The 23631-nt window shown below is 43.2% G+C and overlaps 1 protein-coding gene across 1 annotated transcript in view; it reads right to left on the bottom strand.

Moving 5' to 3' along the window:
• Nucleotides 1-23631, bottom strand: part of LOC309567461 (uncharacterized protein) — a gene marked incomplete at its 5' end in the record, with an annotated part of 127977 nt that overhangs the window by 4515 nt on the left and 99831 nt on the right. The window contains 3 exons of the mRNA XM_082272850.1: nt 5516-5672; nt 5781-5863; nt 11228-11866. Of these exons, the coding sequence (XP_082128976.1) occupies nt 5516-5672; nt 5781-5863; nt 11228-11866 (879 nt within the window). The remainder of the gene's footprint in view (nt 1-5515; nt 5673-5780; nt 5864-11227; nt 11867-23631) is intronic.

Below are 23631 nucleotides of genomic sequence, written 5' to 3' on the forward strand. Positions count from 1 at the left end.
AGGTATGTGTTTTAAGGGGAAAGGTGAAAAATGTTTTGGATTGTCTCCCTGACTTTTATTGGAATGACGCTGTACCTGGACTTCTTCACAGTGGTGTGGTACGGTGCTTAAACTTCCATTTTTGTTACAAAGAAAAAAAAATGGCGTGCTTTTGCTTAAAACTCTTGATGCTGAAGGGCATCATGTTCTTCTGCGCCACTTAGGTTGTATAAGAACTGGGAATTGAACCTACTAGCCCGACATGGGAGCCATTGGACAATTACTTGTTCAGCATAGTGCATAAGGTATGGAGTTAACTTTTAAAGATTCAACCACTTGACCCAGCTTGAGTTGTGACAGTGAATCCACATCTAGTATTGCCCTTAAGTTGGACCTCTAGATTGTATTTGGTTTAGCATATGTGGCCATATGTGTGTGGTAATCATGTATATGCATTTTAGTCTGCCTTTTCAATATCTCATTGCCCTTCGGAGTCATTCTTAGCTCATACAGTTAAAGTGGAAGTAAACCCTCCTATCGTTTTCAGCCAAGGGAGCTGCCATCTTGGCCTCCATTTAATTTTCAACTGCCATGATGTTCCACATGTGACCAGTTATGACACAGACCATTGGATGGTTTGAAAGTTTGGTTGAGAGCAAATCCAATGTGACAGTTAGCATTTCCGGCATGCCGGGAATGTAACTGTTTTTTTTTTTTTAATTATACCCTAAGGTCCACTTCCCTGCCAGACCCCCACCACCCAAAAAATAATCTGTAAATAAATCATTAAAAAATATGTTGCAAAAAATACAAAATAAATTTACCTTGAACCCCTTTACTGCTGCCTTCTGATCACTAAAAATCTACAAGAATGCATTCCGGGAATGTAACTGTTTTTTTTTTTTTTAAATTATACCCTTGGGTTTACTTCCACTTTAATAAAAGTGAACCTTCCATGCAAATGGAAGGTCCACTTCCCTGCCAGACCCCCACCACCCAAAAAAATAATCTGTAAATAAATCATTAAAAAATATGTTGCAAAAAATACAAAATAAATTTACCTTGAACCCCTTTACTGCTGCCTTCTGATCACTAAAAATCTACAAGAATGCATTCCTGCAATGATCTGGGATTCATTCATATGGATTTTTGAGTTCCCAGGTTGTCCAGGAGGCAGTGGTAAGGCACGGTGACATCACCCATGGATTCCCAGAATCTGGGAGGGAAGTATTTTATATCTTTTTTTTTTTTTTTTTAACACTTTGTTATAGTTTTATTTTTGCAGCTTTATTTTTGGGCAGGGAGCCATGGCAGGGAAACAGACCTTCCATTTTCAATTTGAAGGTCAGCAAGTTAATCTACTTTGCCTTACTTTGAACTGTATAGCAACTTAAAGTGGTAGTTAACTCTGATTTCTTTATTTTTTACCTACAGGTAAGCTTATAATAAAGCTTACCTGTAACTAAAATAAATATAGGTAAAGAAATCAGGTGCGCTGCCCTAGTGCATATGTGCAACATACAAAATGATGTAAACAAATAAACCAAAAATGCAATAATAATGCAAATTTTCTACCGTTAATTTTCTGGTGCTATGATATTCAAAGATGCACTAGGGCAGCGCACCTGATTTCTTTACCTATTCTACAACATACACTCTAAGGTAGCAGCACACCCTATATTGAATCAGCGCACTTTCCTACCCACCACAACTAAAATAAATATGTCCAATATGTGTACCGTTTAGGAGATATTCTAGCGAGCAGCAGCCTGTGACGTCAGCGGCGCATGCTCTCTGAAAGAACGGCATACCCTTGCCGTTCCTTCAAAGCTGTGTGTCGCGGCCAAGAATCCCGCATGCTTGCACGGGACGGGAGTGACATTATCGCGGCTCTGCCAGTCAGAAGGCTAGAGTTCGCGAACACAGAAGGAAGACCAGGGCCAGATGGAAGCCTCTACAGTGATGACAGCGCGCATACTAGCACATTATGATATTCCACTGCAGGGTGAATTTTTTTTTTTTTAATGTAGACTTTACTATCGCTTTAAGAAAGAAATAATGGTAAGGGAGCTTTTTGTTGAATAATTCAATGAGATAGCACGCTGGCTGCTAAAACACCTAATAAATGCATCTACTTCAGTCAATCAAAGCAAAGTCTTCCAATTACATAGCAATGAAAACAACATTCTGATGAATTACATTTATGCACAGGCAGGTCTCCTATAAAAGTTCCATTGCTCAAGGGGAAACATTGAGTGCTTCCCTCTCTTATATTTGGATTTAGGCCACCTACATGCACTTAACTTTTAAATGTTTACATAAAGGATAATAATAGGTTATAAGAGCTTATATGTACTAATTAAAATCTGCACATTTCCTGACACTTGCAGGCTTGCTTTGGTGTTAATGCAAAAGGAATTGATTCAACCCAGGCCAACCAGTATTGATGTCACTTTCAGCAAATTAAAAAAATGTGTCATTAAAAAAAAAAACTCTATCTGTTAACATATCTATATACAATGTACCTGTAGCACAATTGTTGGCAGGAGTTAATTTAGTGAACCTTTAAGGGAGAACTTTTCTCATAATCCTCCCAGGAAGTGAGGCGAGGTCACATGCTTCCTGCCAAGATCCTAGCTTAGTCAGTGTTTGGTAGGCTATGGGAGTAGGTATACCTGGCTGAAGAAATAGATTAAGGACTTTTATACAGGGTTGTGGAAGATCCACTGCCATACAAGGAGGACTTGTTATGTTACTCAATGGAAGAGAATCCATTTATTTGGACTGTTACTATTGACTACCTCAAAACAGCCTCTGGCTACTTTAGATGATTGCAGTAAATACCTGTTAACAGTAGAGATGTAAGTTGGGAGAGCACCCCATTGAGCCGTAGTGCTAGACTGGTGCTTCTCATGGAGGACCACATGGTGGGACGTAGGATCCTGGTGAGACAACTCTAGTGCAAACTTATGGCACTTTTCCACTGCAAGTACCGGCTCGGCTCTACTCAGCCCTGCTTGGCCCTGCTTGGCCCGGTTTGCTTTTCCACTGCTGGTACCGTATGGTACGGTGTTGGAACGGTTCGGTACGGTATGGTTTGCTTTTCCACTAAAGTAGTACTAAAGTTAAGTGGGTGGGATAACAACGGGGTGGGTGGGATTCTCTGACCAATCAGTGGCTAGTAGTGACTGCATGCAAAGGATTGTGGGATATGGTAACGGGTATGGTACCTGTTAGAACCACAATCGAGGTGGTACTGTTTTTGAGAGCTGTACCGTTCGGTTCCATGCAGTGGAAAAGCGCCGCTGTACCGTACCGAACCGCTCCTACACCGTACCATGCGGTACCAGCAGTGGAAAAGCACAAAAGCGAGCCGAACCGTTCGGTTCCATGCAGTGGAAAAGCGCCATTAGTCGGGTTGGGGCAGGTGGTGGATAGGAGATATATTATAGTACCAAAAGTATTAGAACGCCTGTCTTTACACGCACATGAACTTTAATGGCATCCTAGTCTTAGTGCATAGGGTTCAATTTTGAGTTGGCCCACCCTTTGCAGCTATAACAGCTTCAACTCTTCTAGGAAGGATGTTCACAAGGTTTAGGAGTGTGTCCATGGGAATGTTTGACCGTTCTTCCAGAAGCGTATTTGTGAGGTCAGACACTGACCCAAAGGTGTTCTGTCAGGTTGAGGTCAGGACTTTGTGCAGACCAGTCAAGTTCCTCCACCCCAAACTCGCTCATTCGTGTCTTTATGGATCTTGTTTCCATAGACTTGAATGGGAGGCATTGAAGGGCTTCAAACGCCTCCAGACTCAACATTAGGTTTAAATTTTGAAGCGAAGCGACGCAACACTTAACGCTTCATGTTTTTATAATATGAACAGCACTATGTGCTGTCCATTGTATCATTTGCATAGGCATTTGAAGGACGCCCCTTAAATGCCTGCTTTTAAAGAGGTTGTAAACTCAGTTTACATTTTTTTTTTTTTTTACAAGCTGAAAGAGAAACACATAATGAGCTAGTATGCATCGCATACTAGCTCATTATGAAATACCTACCTTAGAACGAACCCCCGCCGTGCCACCCGCTTACCTCTATGACGGGCGACATGTCCAGTCGCCCGTCTTCCGGGATCGCGGCATCCGGCCATCTGATTGGCCGGAGGTGCGGTGACATCACTCCCACGCACGCACGCGGGAGCCGACAATCACGGCATGGGGCTCTGAAGGAACGGGCACCAGCGGCCGTTCCTTCAGAGCGCATGCACCAGTGACGTCACTGGCTGCATATAAGGTAAATATCTCCTAAACGGTACATGTTTAGGAGATATTTACAGTACCTATAGGTAAGCCTTATCATAGGCTTACCTATAGGTAAAAGTGTCAGAGGAGGGTTTACTTCCTCTTTAATGCCAGTGTGAATTCAGCCTAATGCTTCTCTTATCTTTCCATATGTCTACCAGACAGAGTCTGTCTAACTAAAACTGGACACACACTGATCGGCATTTGTCCAGCTGGGACAAATTTCAATCAGTGTGTGGATATCCATACTTGACAGAAATCAATAGTTTGATCAACTTTTTTTTAAAGGGACATACTAAAAAAAATGCCTTGATCACTGGTTGCAGCCAATCAGCTGCAGCCAGTGAGCAAGGTATCCTGACAGTGGTGGGTCCAGCTGTTAGAATACAATGTCCTAGGAGGATTCCTCCAAGCACCCTGTTTGTGTGGATAGAGGATAAAAAATAAAAAATCTGTCTATGGCCGGCTTAAGAGCAAAGGGCTGTTTGCAATCTCTATACCCAAAATGCTTCTGGTTGTCATAAACCATATGACTCAAGCTTTGTGTCACATAAGAAAACTCATATTTTAGATTCAAGCTGCCCTTGATAAATCTTCAAATGATTGGTAGATAATAACTGTTACTGTGCCAAAAAGGGGAACTTCTAAATAGAGCTTTTGAATTAGAAAGTACACACTCTTCCACTCTCACTTCCGGGTTTATTACATGGAGACCGGCGCATGCGCATTTGCGGCAGGGATACCAGCTTTCACAGGGATACATATCTTCATGCTACACCGGGTCTTCTCTTCGGCGGCGGCGGTGAAGGTAGGATGCCCGGGTCTCCCGGTGGGACGGGAGACCCGGGTGAGCCATGGATGGTGGCGGGAGGGGGGGGAACGTCCCCTTCCGCTCCTTGTAATGACAGCCGAGCGGCTTCTCAGCCGCATCGGTTGTCATTACAAGTCAGCCGACCGTGGACACCGGTACCAGGGTGATGCCTCTAGCTGCAGGCATCACTCCGGTACAAGCACTTTCCCGAAATATCAGCAATATTGGTAACCTCAGGGGCCAATTCCGATATATCAGGGAAAGTGCATATCGGCCCCCGATATATCGGTGTTGCCGTAAATTGGTTGATCTCTAGTTCCTACTGATGTCTGGCTGATGTCCTCCTGTCCATTGTTGTAACAAACACATCTGATTGCCTATGGTAAGCTTTACTCAAAGTTGACAATTTTTGCAACATTTTTACCTCCTGGTGATTCTTCTTGAGATATAATAGTTCTTCTGTTAGGGACTCAATCTGTAATTCCAGATCAGACCTGGACATGGTCAGCTCATCCAGGACTCTACGCAATCCATTGATATCAGCCTCTACGCTTTGGCGCATAGCCAACTCATTCTCATATCTGTGGAAACATCACAGCTATAAGTACCTTAGACTTTTACCTATGAACATCTTGTTTGGAGCTAACCACTACATAAGTAAACATGTTCCAATATCTACAGTAACTTACTTTAGTCTGAAGTCATCAGCTGCCAACCTGGCATTGTCGATCTGCAAAATGAGCTTGGAGTTTTCCGTAGTTGCAATAAGTATCTGAAATAGGAAAGATTGTAAATAACTGATGCAATATACAGTATACTCCATTACTAGTAAACATAAAAACCATGTAAAAACATACTCATTGCTGGTAGACTATGTGAGAAATAGTGAAGTCTCTTATGGATAAGGTAAAAGCTCAGGTCACGGCCAAAATCAAGACTAAAGCCTAGTACATACGAGCCGACATTCGGCCCATGTGTACCGGAATCGGTCCTACAGAAGCCGGTCGTTCAGCTGACTTCTGTCAAAGAGGCATGACCACAAAAGGTCTGCCGATCGGCCCGTGTGTACTGGAGTTGGTGCTACAGAATCTGGCCATTCAGCTGGCTTCTGTCGAAGGGGCATGACCGAAAAAGGTCCGCCGATCAGCTCCAGATCAGTGCTCTCAGCCAATAGCTGAGAGCAATGACCAGAGTGTTCTGGTGGGGGTGCTGTCCCCCTGCCAGAACACAATAGCACAGCAGGGGAGATCGCTATACTAACATCAGATAGGTAATACTACCTATCTTAAGTAGGGGTTCCTACTGGGTTGAACGAAAAAAAATAAATACTGGTGTGACATTAGACAGTCATATCCAAATCAAGACCTAAACTTACTGCACAATCGAATGGGACGAGGCAAAAATCATCAAAATTAAACTAGGGAAAATGAATAAATCAATACTAGAAGATGACATATTGGATGACAGATGTCATGCACAGCATTTTGGAAATAACCTAAGCCATTTTTAGAATATCTTGCTGTGGCATCCTGCTAATTGCTCAACCACTAGAAAAAAAAATTAATTAATAGAAAACCTCCATTGATATAATGATTTACCCACAGTTGATCCAGAAGATGAGTGAGATGAGTTAGAAAAGTCTCACTTACATACATAGTGAAAAAGGATCAACACAGTTGTTATGGACATAGTGGGTTTTTTAATAAAGAAAGGAACAGGGCTTTTTGTCAATGGGAGCGCAGTCCTGGCACCTCCAGCACTTACTGTATGTAATAGCAAGGGGATGCTGGGGTGTGCTGGAGAGTCTTTTGATACTGGCTGCTGGGGGATCTCTTGTTGTTGGGGGATCTATTGTTTAGGGGAGCTATTGTTGTTGGCTGCTCGAGAGTCTATTAACGCTGGCTGCTGGCAGATCTATTTTTGCTTGGGGGAATCTCATTTTGCTGGCTGCTGGAGAGTCTATTGATGATGGCTACTGGGGGATCTCTTGTTGTTGGGGGGATCTTTTGTTTAATGGGGCTATTGATGATGGCTGCTGGGGGGGCTATTGTTGGGGAGGTGTCTTTTGTTGTTTGCTGAGGGGGATCACCTGTCACTTGGGAGATCTACTGTTGAGGGAGAGGTCTATTGTTGTTGGCTGCTGGAGGGTCTATTGATGCTGCTTGGGAGATCCATTTTTGCTTGATTTCCCATTGCGGGGTGTCGTTATTTTGTTGCAGGGGTCTATGGTTGCTGGGAGGATCCATTGTTTCTGGCTTGGGGGGTCTATTTTACTTTTTTCCTTGTTATCATTAACACATTTAATACAAATCCTATTTGGTGCTGTTTTCTCTAACACGGGCAGTACTGATAGGTGGATATGGGATGGAACCAATGGATGATGCTCAGTGGTGGGTAGGGGGGTGGTAGACAAGGGGTGATTTAGAAGGGGGCGTACCTGTACCAGAGAAAAAGCCCTGGAATGCACCAACTAAGTTGATTGCCTTCACACTCCCTACTTCTGAATGAAGCTTTGTGCAGAGCTCTCTTTACACAATATGTGAAAGAGAAAGTGAAAGGGATGAGTCACTAGTCTTCAGCATTTAGTTATGTGTGTAAATTCAAGCATTAGCTATTGGCCACTGTAAGCAACAGTTTTTTTCTTAGCAAAGTTTACCTGTAAAACATAAAGGAAACAGAAAAATTGGTTTGAAATGAAAACAAACTATTACATTTTTATTTATTTTTTGCCCTGACAATAAATACGGGGAACAGAAGGAGGATTAGAAAATGTACACCATTTTTCATTTGTTTATTTTGGCAATATTAGATCTTGTGACCCCTTAGGTACATTTTGTTCAGCATATATAAATGTGTTCCTTAGAAGTCCATAGATGGGCTAGTTTTTTTCTGGCAAAAAATTGACAAAGGTTCAGTGTCGATTTTCAAATAGAAATAATGACTGATCAGCTTAAACTGGTACAAATCACATAGAATGATTGCTAAAAATAAGCTATTGTTTGGTCGCCCACAATCATTATGATCAAAGAATATTACTTGAACTTTTGCAAAAAAAAAATTTGAAAAATTGGCCCATGTGTGGCTGACAAGCATAAAAAAAAGATTTTCAAAGGTTCCTCAGGAATCATACATAGAGGCTGTTCACATAGTTACATAAGATAGTTGAGGGCTGTATGAAGTACGAACCTAGCTCTGAAATCAGCCAAGCCCAACCCCTGAGCAACCCCATACCATAATCCCCGCCCCCTCCACCAAATGATTTGGACCAGTGCTTCCAGCGATGCCCACGAGTGCCTCAGCCATCCAGAACTCTCCCTCCTAATTGGCTGAGACACAGCAGCAGTGCCATTGGCTTCCACTGCTGTCAATTAAAGTCGGTTAGCCAATGAAGAGAGAGAGGGGGTGGGGGCCAAACCGCGGCATTTAATCTGAATAGATACACAGTGCTGCAGCAAAGCTTGGGTGCCCCCATGGCAAGCTGCTTGCTGTGGGGGCACTCAGCAGGAGGGAGGGGCCAGGAGTGTCAGCGAGGGATCCAGGAAGAGGAGGATCTGGGCTGCTCTGTGCAAAACCAACAGACCATCTGCTTCTACAGGCAACACACTAAACTCCTTTAGGAGCAGTGTTTTTTTTAAGCAAGCTTGCATTGACTCTAAAAAAAAAAAAAAAAAAAATGAATGCAGCCATCACATTTAATGACTGGTAAGCTGTGTTATATAATTTTTTGTTTTTGGATTCAAAATGCTATTAAACCCAATAAAAAAACATTTATTATATTGCAGTTTACCAATTCTTACATGTGATGGCTGCATTCGTTTTTTTTTTTTTTTTTTGGTTTTCTTCATTTTTTTTTTTTTTTTCATCTGATGATCCAGTGCCGGGACAAGGTCATCCAGTGCCCAGGGCAAGGATGCCAAACTGCGCCCCCTTTCCCTTAGGTTTGGGGTCAAAGCATCCCCTCCATCCCTGCAATAAACCATTGCGTCCAGGGCAACGCCCCTCTTGCCCACCCGTTGTCCCGGCCCTGCTGGCTTCAATTTATTAGAGTATTTAAATCTGCTAGTACATCTAATACTCCACTCCCCTCCAAACTGACAATGCTGGTGTCCAAATGTGCTCCTTCATCCAGAGTGTAGGAACTTTATTTATAGGAGGTGTGTTTCTGGCAAGATCACCAGGTGAAAACAGAGGGAAAAAAATTCTTAAAAAAAATGAAAATGAATGCAGCCACCACGTCTAAGGATTGGTAAGCTGCAATATATCACATTTTTGTTTTTGGGCTGGCAACCAGCTAAATAACACATATTTGGAAGCTCTACGGGATGCCATTGGATTTGTATTTTTCCCAACCAATCATGAAATTTACATTGCTCTGCCAGACAGTGGAGTCAGGTTGGTGATTCCATTAACCTTTACTGCAGTTACGCAATACAGCTTGGTCCTCTATTTACCCCCAATCTACATTCTATACGCTTAGCCATACATTATACAATTTTCTTGTACAACTTTCCTTTAGATTTACTAAAAACCATATAATATGAGGTCAAACCTAAACACTTTCCATTTGTATGCAATCAGGCAGGCCCTTGCTCTATGTATTAAAGGTAATAAAATAAGAAAATTGTACAATGTATGGCCAGCCTTAGAATAATAGAAGCTAATAGTGTATTATGTTCAGGTAACTACATATAATACAGTAAAAAAATAAAATTATTAATATATAACTAGAAGCTTTTAGTCCCCCCCCTTAATGACCAGGCCATTTTCTGTGATACTGCACTGCGTTGCTTTAACTGACAATTGCGTGGTCATTTCTTTTGGTGGTATTTTATCACCTCTGCGGATTTATTTTTTGCTCTATAAACAAAAAAAGACCGACCGTTATATTTTTTGACTTGCTATTGGACTACAATAGCGGGTTTTGTAAGAGGATTGGAAATGTTTTTGGAGGGTATGTCATTGACAAAACCCTATCTGATATTCTTTAGTATAAAAACACTATTTAGGTTGATTCACTATATTTCACTCCCACATTCGTCCCCAGTGGATTACTAATTGTCGATGCTCCCTTGAAGGTCATACTTGGTAGAGGTGCTATTCGGAGTGATTTCCTTCCCAACGTGATTTCCTTCCCTACTTCCTATATGGTGCAGTCACCATATAATATGCAATGAATGACATGTGATTATGAGCTATTGTTTAATTACTTTATGTCCTTGCAGGACGATTTGATCTCTTCTTAAATTCACGCTCCTGAAGAAGCGGTCTTAAGACCACGAAACATGTAGGGCAAGGCCAAATCGCAGTCCTTTGCTTTTTTGAGCCTTTATGTGAAGTCAACTTTGTATACCAATATGTACTTGTGATTATAATCATTATTCAATTTTTTATAATGTATTGTATTTATTAAATAAAGAATTTTTTTACCAAAATATTCTTACCTGAATTTCTATGATACCACTAAAATCCCTCTGCCCCCTCCGTCTCCCCTTTGTTTCCCCTCCCCCTTTTGGGCAATCGATGCTTCCTTTTTTTTTCATCCAATTGGTATGAAGGTACCTTACTAGCTATACTTTGCACCTAGAAACACAATCGTTCTCTTTTCTCTGTAATGTATATATGATCAAAGTTGTAAACTTTTTCAGTATTAAAATGTATGCACAAGCAGCACTGATTAGTTACTAGAACAATGTGTCCCATTCTCAGTTGTGCATAGGCTTCAGCCAACTTTGCATTTCTATTACAGCTTGATGGAATCAGTCAGGGCAGCCTGCAGGAGATCACACCAGCCACTGCACATTTAGATAGGCTATGTGCCATAAAGCCACTCAAGTCCATAAATACTTTCAACAGTGAATATTTGGGAATATATGAAAAAAAAATAAAAATTTTTGAAATGACCTGACCAACTTTTTGTATAATTGGTCTGGGAAAGACAAGCTGTGATTTTCTTCTGCATTTTCCAGAAGATGCCTTACAAAAACACGTTCTAAGTGCATATTAAGGTAGGCTGTAAATGGCAGTAATTGTTATCATCCTAAATATTCTCGATACAATTAGTTAAGCACAAAGCATAGCTTTACATATCATTTTTTTATACAATTATACAAAATGGGTAGGTATGAAATTGTCTTACCTTATTCCGGAGGTCATCGATCATATCAAAATATTTGCTGTAGTCTGCTGCTCCTGCACCCGTAGTGGAACCTGGACGTTGCTTTTCATACCATTCTTTTATTTTGCGCTCAAGTTCAGTATTGCTCTCCTCTAAGGACTTGACTTTGTCCAAGTAATTAGCTAAACGGTCGTTGAGATTCTGCATAGTCTGTTTTTCACTGTTAGCAAGTATACCACCACCTGAACCAAATCCTCCCCCACCAAATCCCCCACCGCCTGCTCCACCATATCCTCCAGAAAATCCCCCACCGCCTGCTCCACCATATCCTCCAGCAAATCCCCCACCGCCTGCTCCACCATATCCTCCAGCAAATCCCCCACCTCCTGCTCCACCAGCTCCTCCACCATATCCCCCACCAGCTCCTCCACCAAATCCCCCACCAGCTCCTCCACCAGCCCCTATGCCATATCCTCCAACACTAACCCTGCCCTGCTGACCTCCTCCAAAGCCAGTACTGAATTCACCACCTCCATGGCCACTATCATAATATTCACCAAAACCTTCACCATTCATTACTAACCCTGGTCCTCCTCCATATGAGCCTCCTGAACTTTTGGTTAATTTCTCATAGAATGCCATTATGAGTGAAGAGCTAAACTAAAGTTGGAGAGATGTCACTGTCAAATGGAGCAGACCACAGTACCGACCGCCCTTATATATAAAGCTTAAATGGGTGTAACCTCTTGTGTTCCTTTACCGGGAAAGATTATTGTGTAAGTTCGGTGGTTTGGTGCCCAGCTGGATAATTTATTCTTCTTCAATATGTTCCAATCTGCACAAATATTTTAGCTCAAGGCTATGTTTATTAAATTAAAAGGTGAATATGGGTGGAGTGACTTTAAACTGTCATTATATTATCTTTAAACTGCTGAAGCCTATCTAGACCTGCCTAAACAAATTATTTATGCTTTGTATTGTAATGTTTGTGCTGGAAGCAGCAATATTTTTGCCAACTGATAGATTGGCTCTGCTATCCAGGTTGTAGTTTCTCTTTAACTCGCCAAGGTTGAATTTTGATATGTGCCAGAGGACAGGCACAGATCAGAAGAAGGTGGGTGACTTAGAATGTATGTACTTTAAAAATGATCATTTTTGAATTGTATAGCATACAGGGCCGGTGCTAGACTATTTTGCGCCCTAGGCAAGACCAGCTACTTGCACCCCCCTAAAAAACTGTACACATTGCCCCCCTTCCTTCACATAATGCCCCCCCCTTTAACCCTACACTCCCTACCTGAACACACTGCCCCCTCTTCCTGCACACAGTGCCCCCCCCTTTAACGCTACACCCTCTTCCTGCACACGTTGCCCTCATTTAATGCTCCACCCCCTTTAACCCTACACCCCCTTCCTATACACACTGCCCCCTTTTAACCCTACACAACCCTTCCTGTACACACTGCCCCCCTCTCTAGAGGTGACATCCACTGGGGATGAGGAGGTGACAGGAGAGGAATGTGGCACTGGCCCCTAGATCCCTTTAGTTCCATGCACCGCTCAGAGCCCAGTTCCCCTCCCCTCATCTATCCCACTGACACCAGTCCTCCTCAGACTGACACCAGTGATGCAAGGGAATGTTTCCCCACTGACATTGATGCAGCACCATTTTTTCTCTTAGCAACATCACTGACACAGTGACAACTTTTTCTTCAAGTGATACCACCAATGCAGAAACATTTTTTCCTTCAAGTGACACCAGCAAAGCAGACAAAATACCATTAAATTCTTGAGGAACATCTGTTGCCCTCTGCTAAAAGTTGTAAATGAGAAGAAGGTTTACCTTCCAACATGACAATGACCCAAAGCACAGATGACCACACAGTAGTTAAAGGAGAAAAAGGTGAACTTCCTTGCATGCCTAGTCAGTTCCCATTCCTAAATCCCATTGACAATCTGTGGAATGACTTCAAGACTGCAGTCCACGAATTGTCACTATCAAATTTAACTGAACTTGAGCAGTTCTAAAAATGAATTTTTTTTTGACATGTTGGTGTTATATATTTCACTTGGATGTTATAAGTTGTAATAGTAAATACCGCTGGAAAAAAACTAAAACTGTTCATTTCAGGCTGCAAAGCAAGAAAATGTGATTTTGTTTAAAGGGGGTGATACTTTTCTGTGTGTACTGTATTTCACAGCTTCCTTAAATATTCAGAGACGCGCTGTAAGGCCCCTTTCACGCATACAGACCTCTGTGGGTGGGGGGAAGGTACATATACAGTATAGCTGTGCTGGGGGGGGGCACATATACAGTATAGCTGTGCTGGGGGGGGGGGGGGGAGGGCACATATACAGTATAGCTGTGCTGGGGGACACATATACAGTATAGCTGTGCTGGGGGGCACATATACAGTATAGCTGTGCGGGGGGGGGACATATACAGTATAGCTGTGCTGGGGAGGAGGGGGGCACATATACAGAATAGCGGTGCTGGGGGGTGGCACATATACAGTTTAGCTGTGCTGGGGAGGCACATATACAGTAAGTATAGCTGTGCTTGGGGGGTAAGGGGGGGACATATACAGTATAACTGTGCTGGGGGGGCACATGTGTAATGTACAGGGGACAGGAGTGTGTAATGTACAGGGGACATGAGTGTGTAATGTACAAAAAAACAGGAGACAGGAGTGTGTAATGTACAGAATGCAGCAGACAGGGGTATGTATTGTACAGAATGCAGGGGTCGGAATCGGCACCATCCACCCCCCCCCCCGCTCTATACACCCCAAATGCCCACCCCATCCACCAGCTCTATACACCCCAAATGCCCACCCCAGCTCCATACACCCCAAATGCCCACCCCAGCTCCTTACACCCAGGGCCGGACTGGCCTACCGGGATACCGGGAATTTTCCCGATGGGCCGCCGGCCCTGGGGCCGCGGGGCCGCTTTAAGATGCTGCCGCTTTAAGAATTTTGGCCGCGGCCGCTTTAAGCAGTGGGGCCGCGGCCGCGGCCGCTGCCGCTTTAAGCATTGGCCACGGCAGTCCCGGCCCCCCGCTGCGCGACGGACAGATACACTCCAATCCGACGTCAGCCGCTATAAGCGGCATGACGTCACATCCGGTGGGAGCGGCTGCGCGGCGGGATCTTCTGACTGCAAGCAAAACGGCGCCGGTGTACTGCCGATAGTTTCAACTCTCGTGCACAGTTTTCCCCACTGTGCACGGCGCGGCCAGGGCATTGCGTTGGAAGTCTCAATGGACAGCTCGTACTTGCGGCGGAAGTGACGTTCATGGTTGAAATTTTCGGCAAGTTGAAACTATCGGCAGTACACCGGTCCCTCCCACAGTCACAGACACCGCTACAGCAGCAGCATTTGGCTCAAACATACAGGTATTAAAAACCTAATTGAGAACAATTTGCATTGGAGAACAATTGCTTAAAGGGTGGTGATCCCCAACACCATATAACGCTGCATAACACAAAGGTCTCATAGATAGTTTGAACATAGAGATGGACATCCAGAGAGAACCTGTGAATAATAGAAAAACTTTCCCCAGTAAGGCAAGTTATGTCTATTTGGTATAGAGACTGGTGTGTTGTCCCATATGGTGTCAAGAATGTTTGAGCCTCATGTGAGGTGAGGTATTTTTTACTATGAACTATAAAAATGTGTATTTTTGATAAATAAATCTATGGTGGCATATGTTTGGTTGCCGTGTTAAAGTCCTACACAAAGGGGAATTTCCAATCCTTTGTCTATTACTGCTAATGGCAACCTCTTCCAAAGCTTATTTAGCATACATTTTTTTTATCGTATTTATATATTACCAAACATTGGAGGCTTATAGAAGATTAAACCCCAATTCCAGCCAAATAATTTTTATTAGTCTTTAGTTAAAAAAAAAAAGTCAAGTTTTGCCAGGCCTTTTCTCCAGTCTGTAACCCCACTGGGTAAATTTTCCTTCACTTCCTACCTCTGCGATAACTATACAAGAAATGGGGGAACTAGAAGAGGAAGTCATGGAAAGGATGTTGGGGGAAGATCAATGTAACAGATCGGCTCAGTTACAAGGAAACTTGCTGTATTCTATGTTCTAGAACTATCTCGTGTGACTAAAGCATCTATTGGGCAATATTCTTTTTTTTTTATCTCTGATTGAGGTGCTTAAAATCAAATACCTTTTTTTGCCCACTAGATGATGCTTCAATCATAGAAAATAGTTATATAACATAGCATACGCCAATTTGTGCTGTAGCCGAGCTCCGGGCCAGACTGGCCTACCGGGATACCAGGACATTTCCGGGTAGGCTGCCTGCCCTGGGGCCGCTTTGGGCTGTAGGCAGCTGCGGCGGTGCCAAGGACCGATCCTGGGCGGGTGGCCGGGTACACCGTGAGCTGAGACAGAGGGAAGGGGCATCAAAGTCCTCTTCTCCCTCCTCCCCTCCTTGTGTACGACACACAAGGCTTGAGTCTGAAATGTAAGAAAGTCCTGCCTCCTAGACTGGCTCCTGAGATAGACGGCACACTGATCCAATGCTGTGAAATTTAATCAGTGTGACGTGATCATAGGAGCCGGTCTAGGAGGCGGGACTTTCTTACAGTGGCATCCCGGGCAATTCAAATCCAAGCTCCCTGACACCGCAGGAGATTGCTGATGTATGTGATCCAGGCACGGATGAGGCTGCATTTGGTGGGCACTGATTAGGCTTCATTTGGTGGGCACTGGTGAGGCTGCACTGATCTCTTGTATCATGTCTGCAGTCTCTGACCATCTCACATACAAACATCGCTTCTAATTGCAAGCGGATGGTGACTCTTTCTAGGTAAACAATGGGAAATACCTTACAGCTGGAGGATTTCCTGCTCTTCTCCTGAAGTCCCATGCTGTGCCTTGGCAGCATCCGAGTCCTTCTCTGGTCTGCTGTGGCGGCACCTTTGATTTAAAAATGGCGCCAGGTGGCGCCATTACGTAACTTTGCATGCGCCCACCCGGTACATGCACAGTTACGTTGTCAGCCAGCAACCATTTTTTTACGGGCACCGGCTGCTCATATTTGCCGGGACTGTCTTGGCAAAAACGGGACAGCTGGCAGGTATGGAATGAGACACCTGGGACACTATGCTGGGACATGCAGTGACCACGTACTCAGCACAGAACTGGAGGCTCTGACCTGAGGAAGCAAAACCCTGCTTTTATCAAGATGGCCGCCTCCACATAAAGACAGAACAAGGCATGGTGAGTCAGTAATTTGAAGAAGATCAGCTATAGGGAGACTACAGGCTATACTGGTTATTAGTCCCAGTTCACATATATGCGATGACAGACATTGCATGTGATTCAGAGCACAATGTGATGTCTGTGCGGTGTGAATTCAGCACTACAGATTGATTAACAAGCAAAAAATTGGGGGAGCAAACCCTGAACATGTATATCTAAAGCCGGTGCAGCTATGGACCAAGCAACATGTATATTAAAAAAGAATAGCGCAACCATGCAAAAGAAATGACTATCAAATATGGAGACAATTCATAAATAAAAATGGGGATTTAGTTCCACCATATGGCCATATCGTGCTCAAGCCCACCACTGCGTCAAAGTACCCCATTATCGGTGGGTCCTACACTATCCATAAAAAAGGGGTGAATCCAGCCTCTCTTACCCATGGAGACAACACTCCTTGCTGGGAAGGTGTGCTAATGCACTGCAGGGGACTCCTCCTATATCTACTTGATAGAGGACACCAATAGAGTACAGGTGTGTGTGGGGGATGGGATGCTCAACCTCATAAGTCTGGTCAGACCGAATACATAATAAACAAGCAAAAAATTGGGGGAGCAAACCCTGAACATGTATATCTAAAGCTGGTGCAGCTATGGACCAAGCAACATGTATATTAAAAAAGAATAGCGCAACCATGCAAAAGAAATGACTATCAAATATGGAGACAATCCATAAATAAAAATGGGGATTTAGTTCCACCATATGGCCATATCGTGCTCAAGCCCACCACTGCGTCAAAGTACCCCATTATCGGTGGGTCCTACACTATCCATAAAAAAGGGGTGAATCCAGCCTCTCTTACCCTTGGAGACAACACTCCTTGCTGGGAAGGTGTGCTAATGCACTGCAGGGGACTCCTCCTATATCTACTTGATAGAGGACACCAATAGAGTACAGGTGTGTGTGGGGGATGGGATGCTCAACCTCATAAGTCTGGTCAGACCGAATACATAATAAACAAGCAAAAAATTGGGGGAGCAAACCCTGAACATGTATATCTAAAGCCGGTGCAGCTATGGACCAAGCAACATGTATATTAAAAAAGAATAGCGCAACCATGCAAAAGAAATGACTATCAAATATGGAGACAATCCATAAATAAAAATGGGGATTTAGTTCCACCATATGGCCATATCGTGCTCAAGCCCACCACTGCGTCAAAGTACCCCATTATCGGTGGGTCCTACACTATCCATAAAAAAGGGGTGAATCCAGCCTCTCTTACCCTTGGAGACAACACTCCTTGCTGGGAAGGTGTGCTAATGCACTGCAGGGGACTCCTCCTATATTTACTTGATAGAGGACACCAATAGAGTACAGGTGTGTGTGGGGGATGGGATGCTCAACCCCATAAGTCTGGTCAGACCGAATACATAATAAACAAGCAAAAAATTGGGGGAGCAAACCCTGAACATGTATATCTAAAGCCGGTGCAGCTATGGACCAAGCAACATGTATATTAAAAAAGAATAGCGCAACCATGCAAAAGAAATGACTATCAAATATGGAGACAATCCATAAATAAAAATGGGGATTTAGTTCCACCATATGGCCATATCGTGCTCAAGCCCACCACTGCGTCAAAGTACCCCATTATCGGTGGGTCCTACACTATCCATAAAAAAGGGGTGAATCCAGCCTCTCTTACCCTTGGAGACAACACTCCTTGCTGGGAAGGTGTGCTAATGCACTGCAGGGGACTCCTCCTATATCTACTTGATAGAGGACACCAATAGAGTACAGGTGTGTGTGGGGGATGGGATGCTCAACCTCATAAGTCTGGTCAGACCGAATACATAATAAACAAGCAAAAAATTGGGGGAGCAAACCCTGAACATGTATATCTAAAGCCGGTGCAGCTATGGACCAAGCAACATGTATATTAAAAAAGAATAGCGCAACCATGCAAAAGAAATGACTATCAAATATGGAGACAATCCATAAATAAAAATGGGGATTTAGTTCCACCATATGGCCATATCGTGCTCAAGCCCACCACTGCGTCAAAGTACCCCATTATCGGTGGGTCCTACACTATCCATAAAAAAGGGGTGAATCCAGCCTCTCTTACCCTTGGAGACAACACTCCTTGCTGGGAAGGTGTGCTAATGCACTTCAGGGGACTCCTCCTATATCTACTTGATAGAGGACACCAATAGAGTACAGGTGTGTGTGGGGGATGGGATGCTCAACCTCATAAGTCTGGTCAGACCGAATACATAATAAACAAGCAAAAAATTGGGGGAGCAAACCCTGAACATGTATATCTAAAGCCGGTGCAGCTATGGACCAAGCAACATGTATATTAAAAAAGAATAGCGCAACCATGCAAAAGAAATGACTATCAAATATGGAGACAATCCATAAATAAAAATGGGGATTTAGTTCCACCATATGGCCATATCGTGCTCAAGCCCACCACTGCGTCAAAGTACCCCATTATCGGTGGGTCCTACACTATCCATAAAAAAGGGGTGAATCCAGCCTCTCTTACCCTTGGAGACAACACTCCTTGCTGGGAAGGTGTGCTAATGCACTGCAGGGGACTCCTCCTATATCTACTTGATAGAGGACACCAATAGAGTACAGGTGTGTGTGTGTCTTTTTTAATATACTACAGATTGATTGGCTGAATTTGCATCAGATTCAGACACAACTCGCACAGGACACTTTTTTGGGTCTGCACCAGAATTGGATCACTTGGGTGTTCACACCTATGCAATCTAATTCATGTCCGAACTGACAGTTCGCACTGCGATATGCAAACTGATCTGGGGGTGTCGCTAACTTTGTACTGACACCCCCAGCAATTCGCATATGCCAGTGTGAACTACCTGCGAGTTGAATGCGATGCGGGAACCCGTACTGGATTCAGAGGGTTCCCGCATCGTATATGTGTGAACCGGGACTTAGTCCTCTTCCCTCTGTCAGCCTTTTTGGCCACTGTTTATAGAATTCAGTTCCTGTTTAAGAGGCATTTTTACCCCCCCCCAGCCTCCTTAAAGCTGCAACCCTAGGCAGCCGCTTATTCTTTTTATATTCCACCACCGATGCAGAACTGATTCATTAACCACTTGCCGCCCGCCAGCCGAGGGTGGCTCAGCTGCGTCCAGTCATGTAGTACTGCGTGGCTGGAGTGCATGTGGTTTCAGCGGAGGGCGTGTGAAACTCTCGGGAAACCGAGAGAAGACCCATCTGCTTATGTAAACAAAGCAGGCTGATCTTCTCTCAGACAGGCAGGGACAGATCAGCAGTTTCAGCTAAGTCCCCCCCACCCACACACACACACACACAGTCAGTAAGCATACAGGCATACATTTAACCCCTTGATCACCCTCAGTATTATTAAAGAGGGGGGAGGGGAAATATTGGGACTTTGCATGAGGACATGACATGGTAGGGTCATATACCTCCATCCCTGGAACAATTTGAATAAAAGCAAGGGAAAGTTGGGACTTTATATGAATCTGCGGGTGCAATCCAAGGAAGTTAGGTAAATGGGTAATATCGTATGTATGATTGATATGTCTATATGTAGAGTCATAGCACAATAAACATACAGTATGTATAAAAAATATATTGTATTTTATCTATGTAAAAAACACGACATAGAGTATAGTACTAGCAATAATTATATTAGCAAACTATTACATATAATACATAATAATCAGCTCATTGGTACATAGCATAAAATGATTGCACGTATTAATGTCAATAATGACCTCACTGTTTCTCTAAACAAGCAACATCATAAATAAATAATGCTTAAAATTATATTGAATTTCATAAGGCTGATAATAAACGTATGATGATAAGGCATGGCATCTAAACTAGCTCTACACGTTTCGTGAATATGTTCACTCATCAGGAGCAGATGAGTGATCAAATACCACCAAAAGAAAGCTCTATTTATGGGAAAAAAGGACATCAATTTTATTTGGGAACAGCATTGCACGATCGTGCAATTTTCTGTTAAAGTAACGCAGTTCCGAATCACAAGAAATGGCCTGGTCATTAAGGGGGTAAAACTTTCCGGGGCTGAAGTGGTTAACCACTTCTGCTCCAAAAGATTTCTCCCCTTCATAACCAGGCCATTTGTATGTGACATTGCATTACTTTAACTGACAATTGCGGGATTCAGGATATGCTGTAGCCAAACAAACTTCATACCATTTTTTCAAACAAACAGAGCTTTCTTTTGGTGGTATTTGATCACCTCTTGATTTTTAATTTTTTATTAAATAAACCAAAAAAAAAAAAACAGCAATTTTGAAAAAAATATTTTTTTTTACTTTGTGGTATAAAACATATCCTATGAAAAAAATCTAATTTCTTCACAAATTATGGTCAAAATGTATCCTTCTACATGTCTTTGGTATAAACAAAAACAAAATAAGTGTATATTGATTGGTTTGCATGAAAGTTATAGCATCTACAAACTATGGGATATATACTGAAATTTTTATTTTTTATTTTTTTTATACTAGTAATGGAGGCGATCAGCAACTTATAATGGGACTGCGATAGTGCGACGGACAATCTGACACTAACTGGCGCTGGAGGGAACTAACCAACTGATACTGACATCACAAGTAAGCACAGTTATGTGTTGTTTACACTCACAGAGCTGTGTTCAGGGAAGATCAGAGCCGATCACCAGATGTTGGGTGCGGAGGGTGCGCATGCGTGCGCCCCCTACCTGGGAAAGCAGAATTACTTTTATATACGTGATTCTGCACAGCTGACCCACACTGTAGGAGTAAAGCTAGAGTGCGCAGTTTTGCGCAGTTAAAGGATCTCTCTTGGCATGACATTGTTGGGCAGACACATGTATCTTCCCCCATCTGTTGCCACCCTAATCCAAATTTCTTCTTTAGCATGCCAGTCATTCCCACAAGACATTGAACAGTCATTAAGGTATTATACAGGAAAAGTAAAGTTAGAATTTCAATATGATTTATTTCCAATAGTATACCCAAGAGGCAATAATTTTGAGTGCTAGTTTTAATTAATGCATATGAAGCTATTATGCTTGAGGTGCTTTATTACATCTGAATGTTAATGAGTTACGCATAATCTGGGAGCTTACTTTGCACAATCCAAACAAGATAAGACAGCTTGCATTTACCTGCCAAATACATTTTTAGATGATTTCGGCATGCTTTTAGTTGTTTCAGTTGAAGATCTGACTCTTTTGGGTCAGATACAGATTACAGTGCACCCGGAAAGTATTCAGAGTGCATTACTTTTTCCACATTTTGTCATGTTACAGCCTTATTCCAAAATGGATTAAATTCATTATTTTCCTCAAAATTACAATGCCCCATAATGACAACGTGAAAGGGGTTTGTTTGAAATCTTTGCAAATGTATTAAAAATAAAAAATGAAAAAAATCACATGTACATAAGTATTCACAGTCTTTGCTCAATACTTGCTCAATACTTTGTTGAAGCACCTTTGGCACCAATTACAGCCTGGAGTCTTTTTGAGTATCATGCTACAAACTTGACACACCTATTTTAGGGCAGTTTCTCCCATTCTTCTTTTCAGGACCTCTCAAGCAGCATCAGGTTCGATAGGGCCATTTTCAGATCTCTCCAGAGTGGTTCAATCAGGTTCAAGTCTGGGCTCTGGCTGGCCCACTCAGGGACATTTACAGAGTTGTCCTATAGCTACTCCTTGGTTATCATGTCCTTAGGTTCGTTTTCCTGTTGGAAGATGAACGTTCACCCCAGTCTAAGGTCCAAAACTCTCTGGAGCAGGTTTTCATCAAGGATGTCTCTAAACATTGCTGCATTCACCTTTCCCTCAATTCTGACTAGTCTCCCAGTTCTTGCCACTGAAAAACATCTCCACAGCATGATGCTGCCACCGCCATGCTTCACTGTAGGGTTGGTATTAGCCAGTAAAAAAACAGGGTATGGAGAGAACAAGAATCCCCCCAGAGAAGGAGTCAACTAGGGACACCGTTATGCAAATTAACAAAAATAAACTTTATTAGGCACAAGTGCCAGTGCAAGGTAGCAAAATCAGTGTAATAAGGTGTGACATAACATGAGTAAAATCAGATTAAAAACACAGTATCATCCAAATGAAAAACATCAACCCGGGTTGGATAAATGAGCTTCCCAAGATAATTAAATGGTAGTACTGATGATAATGATCATGATGATGATGGTGATGAGGGATATCAGGTTACATAAACCAGGAGGGTGAATAAGATCAAACAATCCCAGAGTCAAGGAATCAATCACATAAGTATTGCCCATATACATTTCAGCCGATGCAATTCCTCAAATAAGAGCTCACCACAATTGGTGAATGGATGTGATTAATGTAGGGTCCTATATGAAGAGCCTGGAATCAACAGGAGCCAAGTAGTTGGTAACTGAATGGCAGGCAGATGCGATTTCCTGATATACACAAACTCTCAGGTAACCCCAACGTGGTGTGCATGATGAGTTCTCTCAAACCATATCAAATAAAGAGACTGTTATGGGGGAGATAGTGAGTTACCATCCTGGAATGTAAACCATGGAAGTCTTCACGGGAGATGTTGACCCAAATGACCTGTAGAAGGTGCACTCCAGCAAAGGCGTTCCCCCTGTCTGGCTCCCCTCTCCACGCTTCCCTATGGCGGGAACAGGAACGTCAATGGCAGACCGACATCACGCCGGACGTAGGGGGTGGGGGAACGGATAAGATCCAGCCGTGCGGTGCCCGATGGTCACGATGGTCAAAATTCACAAGCTGATGACGTCTACGCTGACATGTTTCACTGGTGCCAAGCCAGGTTACGAGCAGTGCCTGGTTTCCTCCAGACATAGTGTTTGCTATTCAGGTTAAAGAGTTCAATCTTTCTTTCATCAGACCAGAGAATTTTGTTAATCATGGTCTGAGAGTGCCTTTTGGAAAAATCCAAGTGGGCTGTCGTGTACCTTTCACTGAGAAGTGGCTTCCGACTGGCCACTTCACCATACAGGCCTGATTGTTGGAGTGCTGCAGAGATAGCTGTTCCTCAGGAAGGTTCTCCTCTCTCCTCAGAGAAACACTGGAGCTCTGTCATGGTGACCATCGGGTTCTTGGTCACCTCCCTGAGTAAGGCCCTTCTCAGTTTGGCCAGGCGGCCCACTC

This window comes from Pelophylax lessonae (genome assembly GCF_965119305.1).
Source record: "Pelophylax lessonae genome assembly, chromosome: 11".
NCBI lineage: Eukaryota > Metazoa > Chordata > Amphibia > Anura > Ranidae > Pelophylax > Pelophylax lessonae.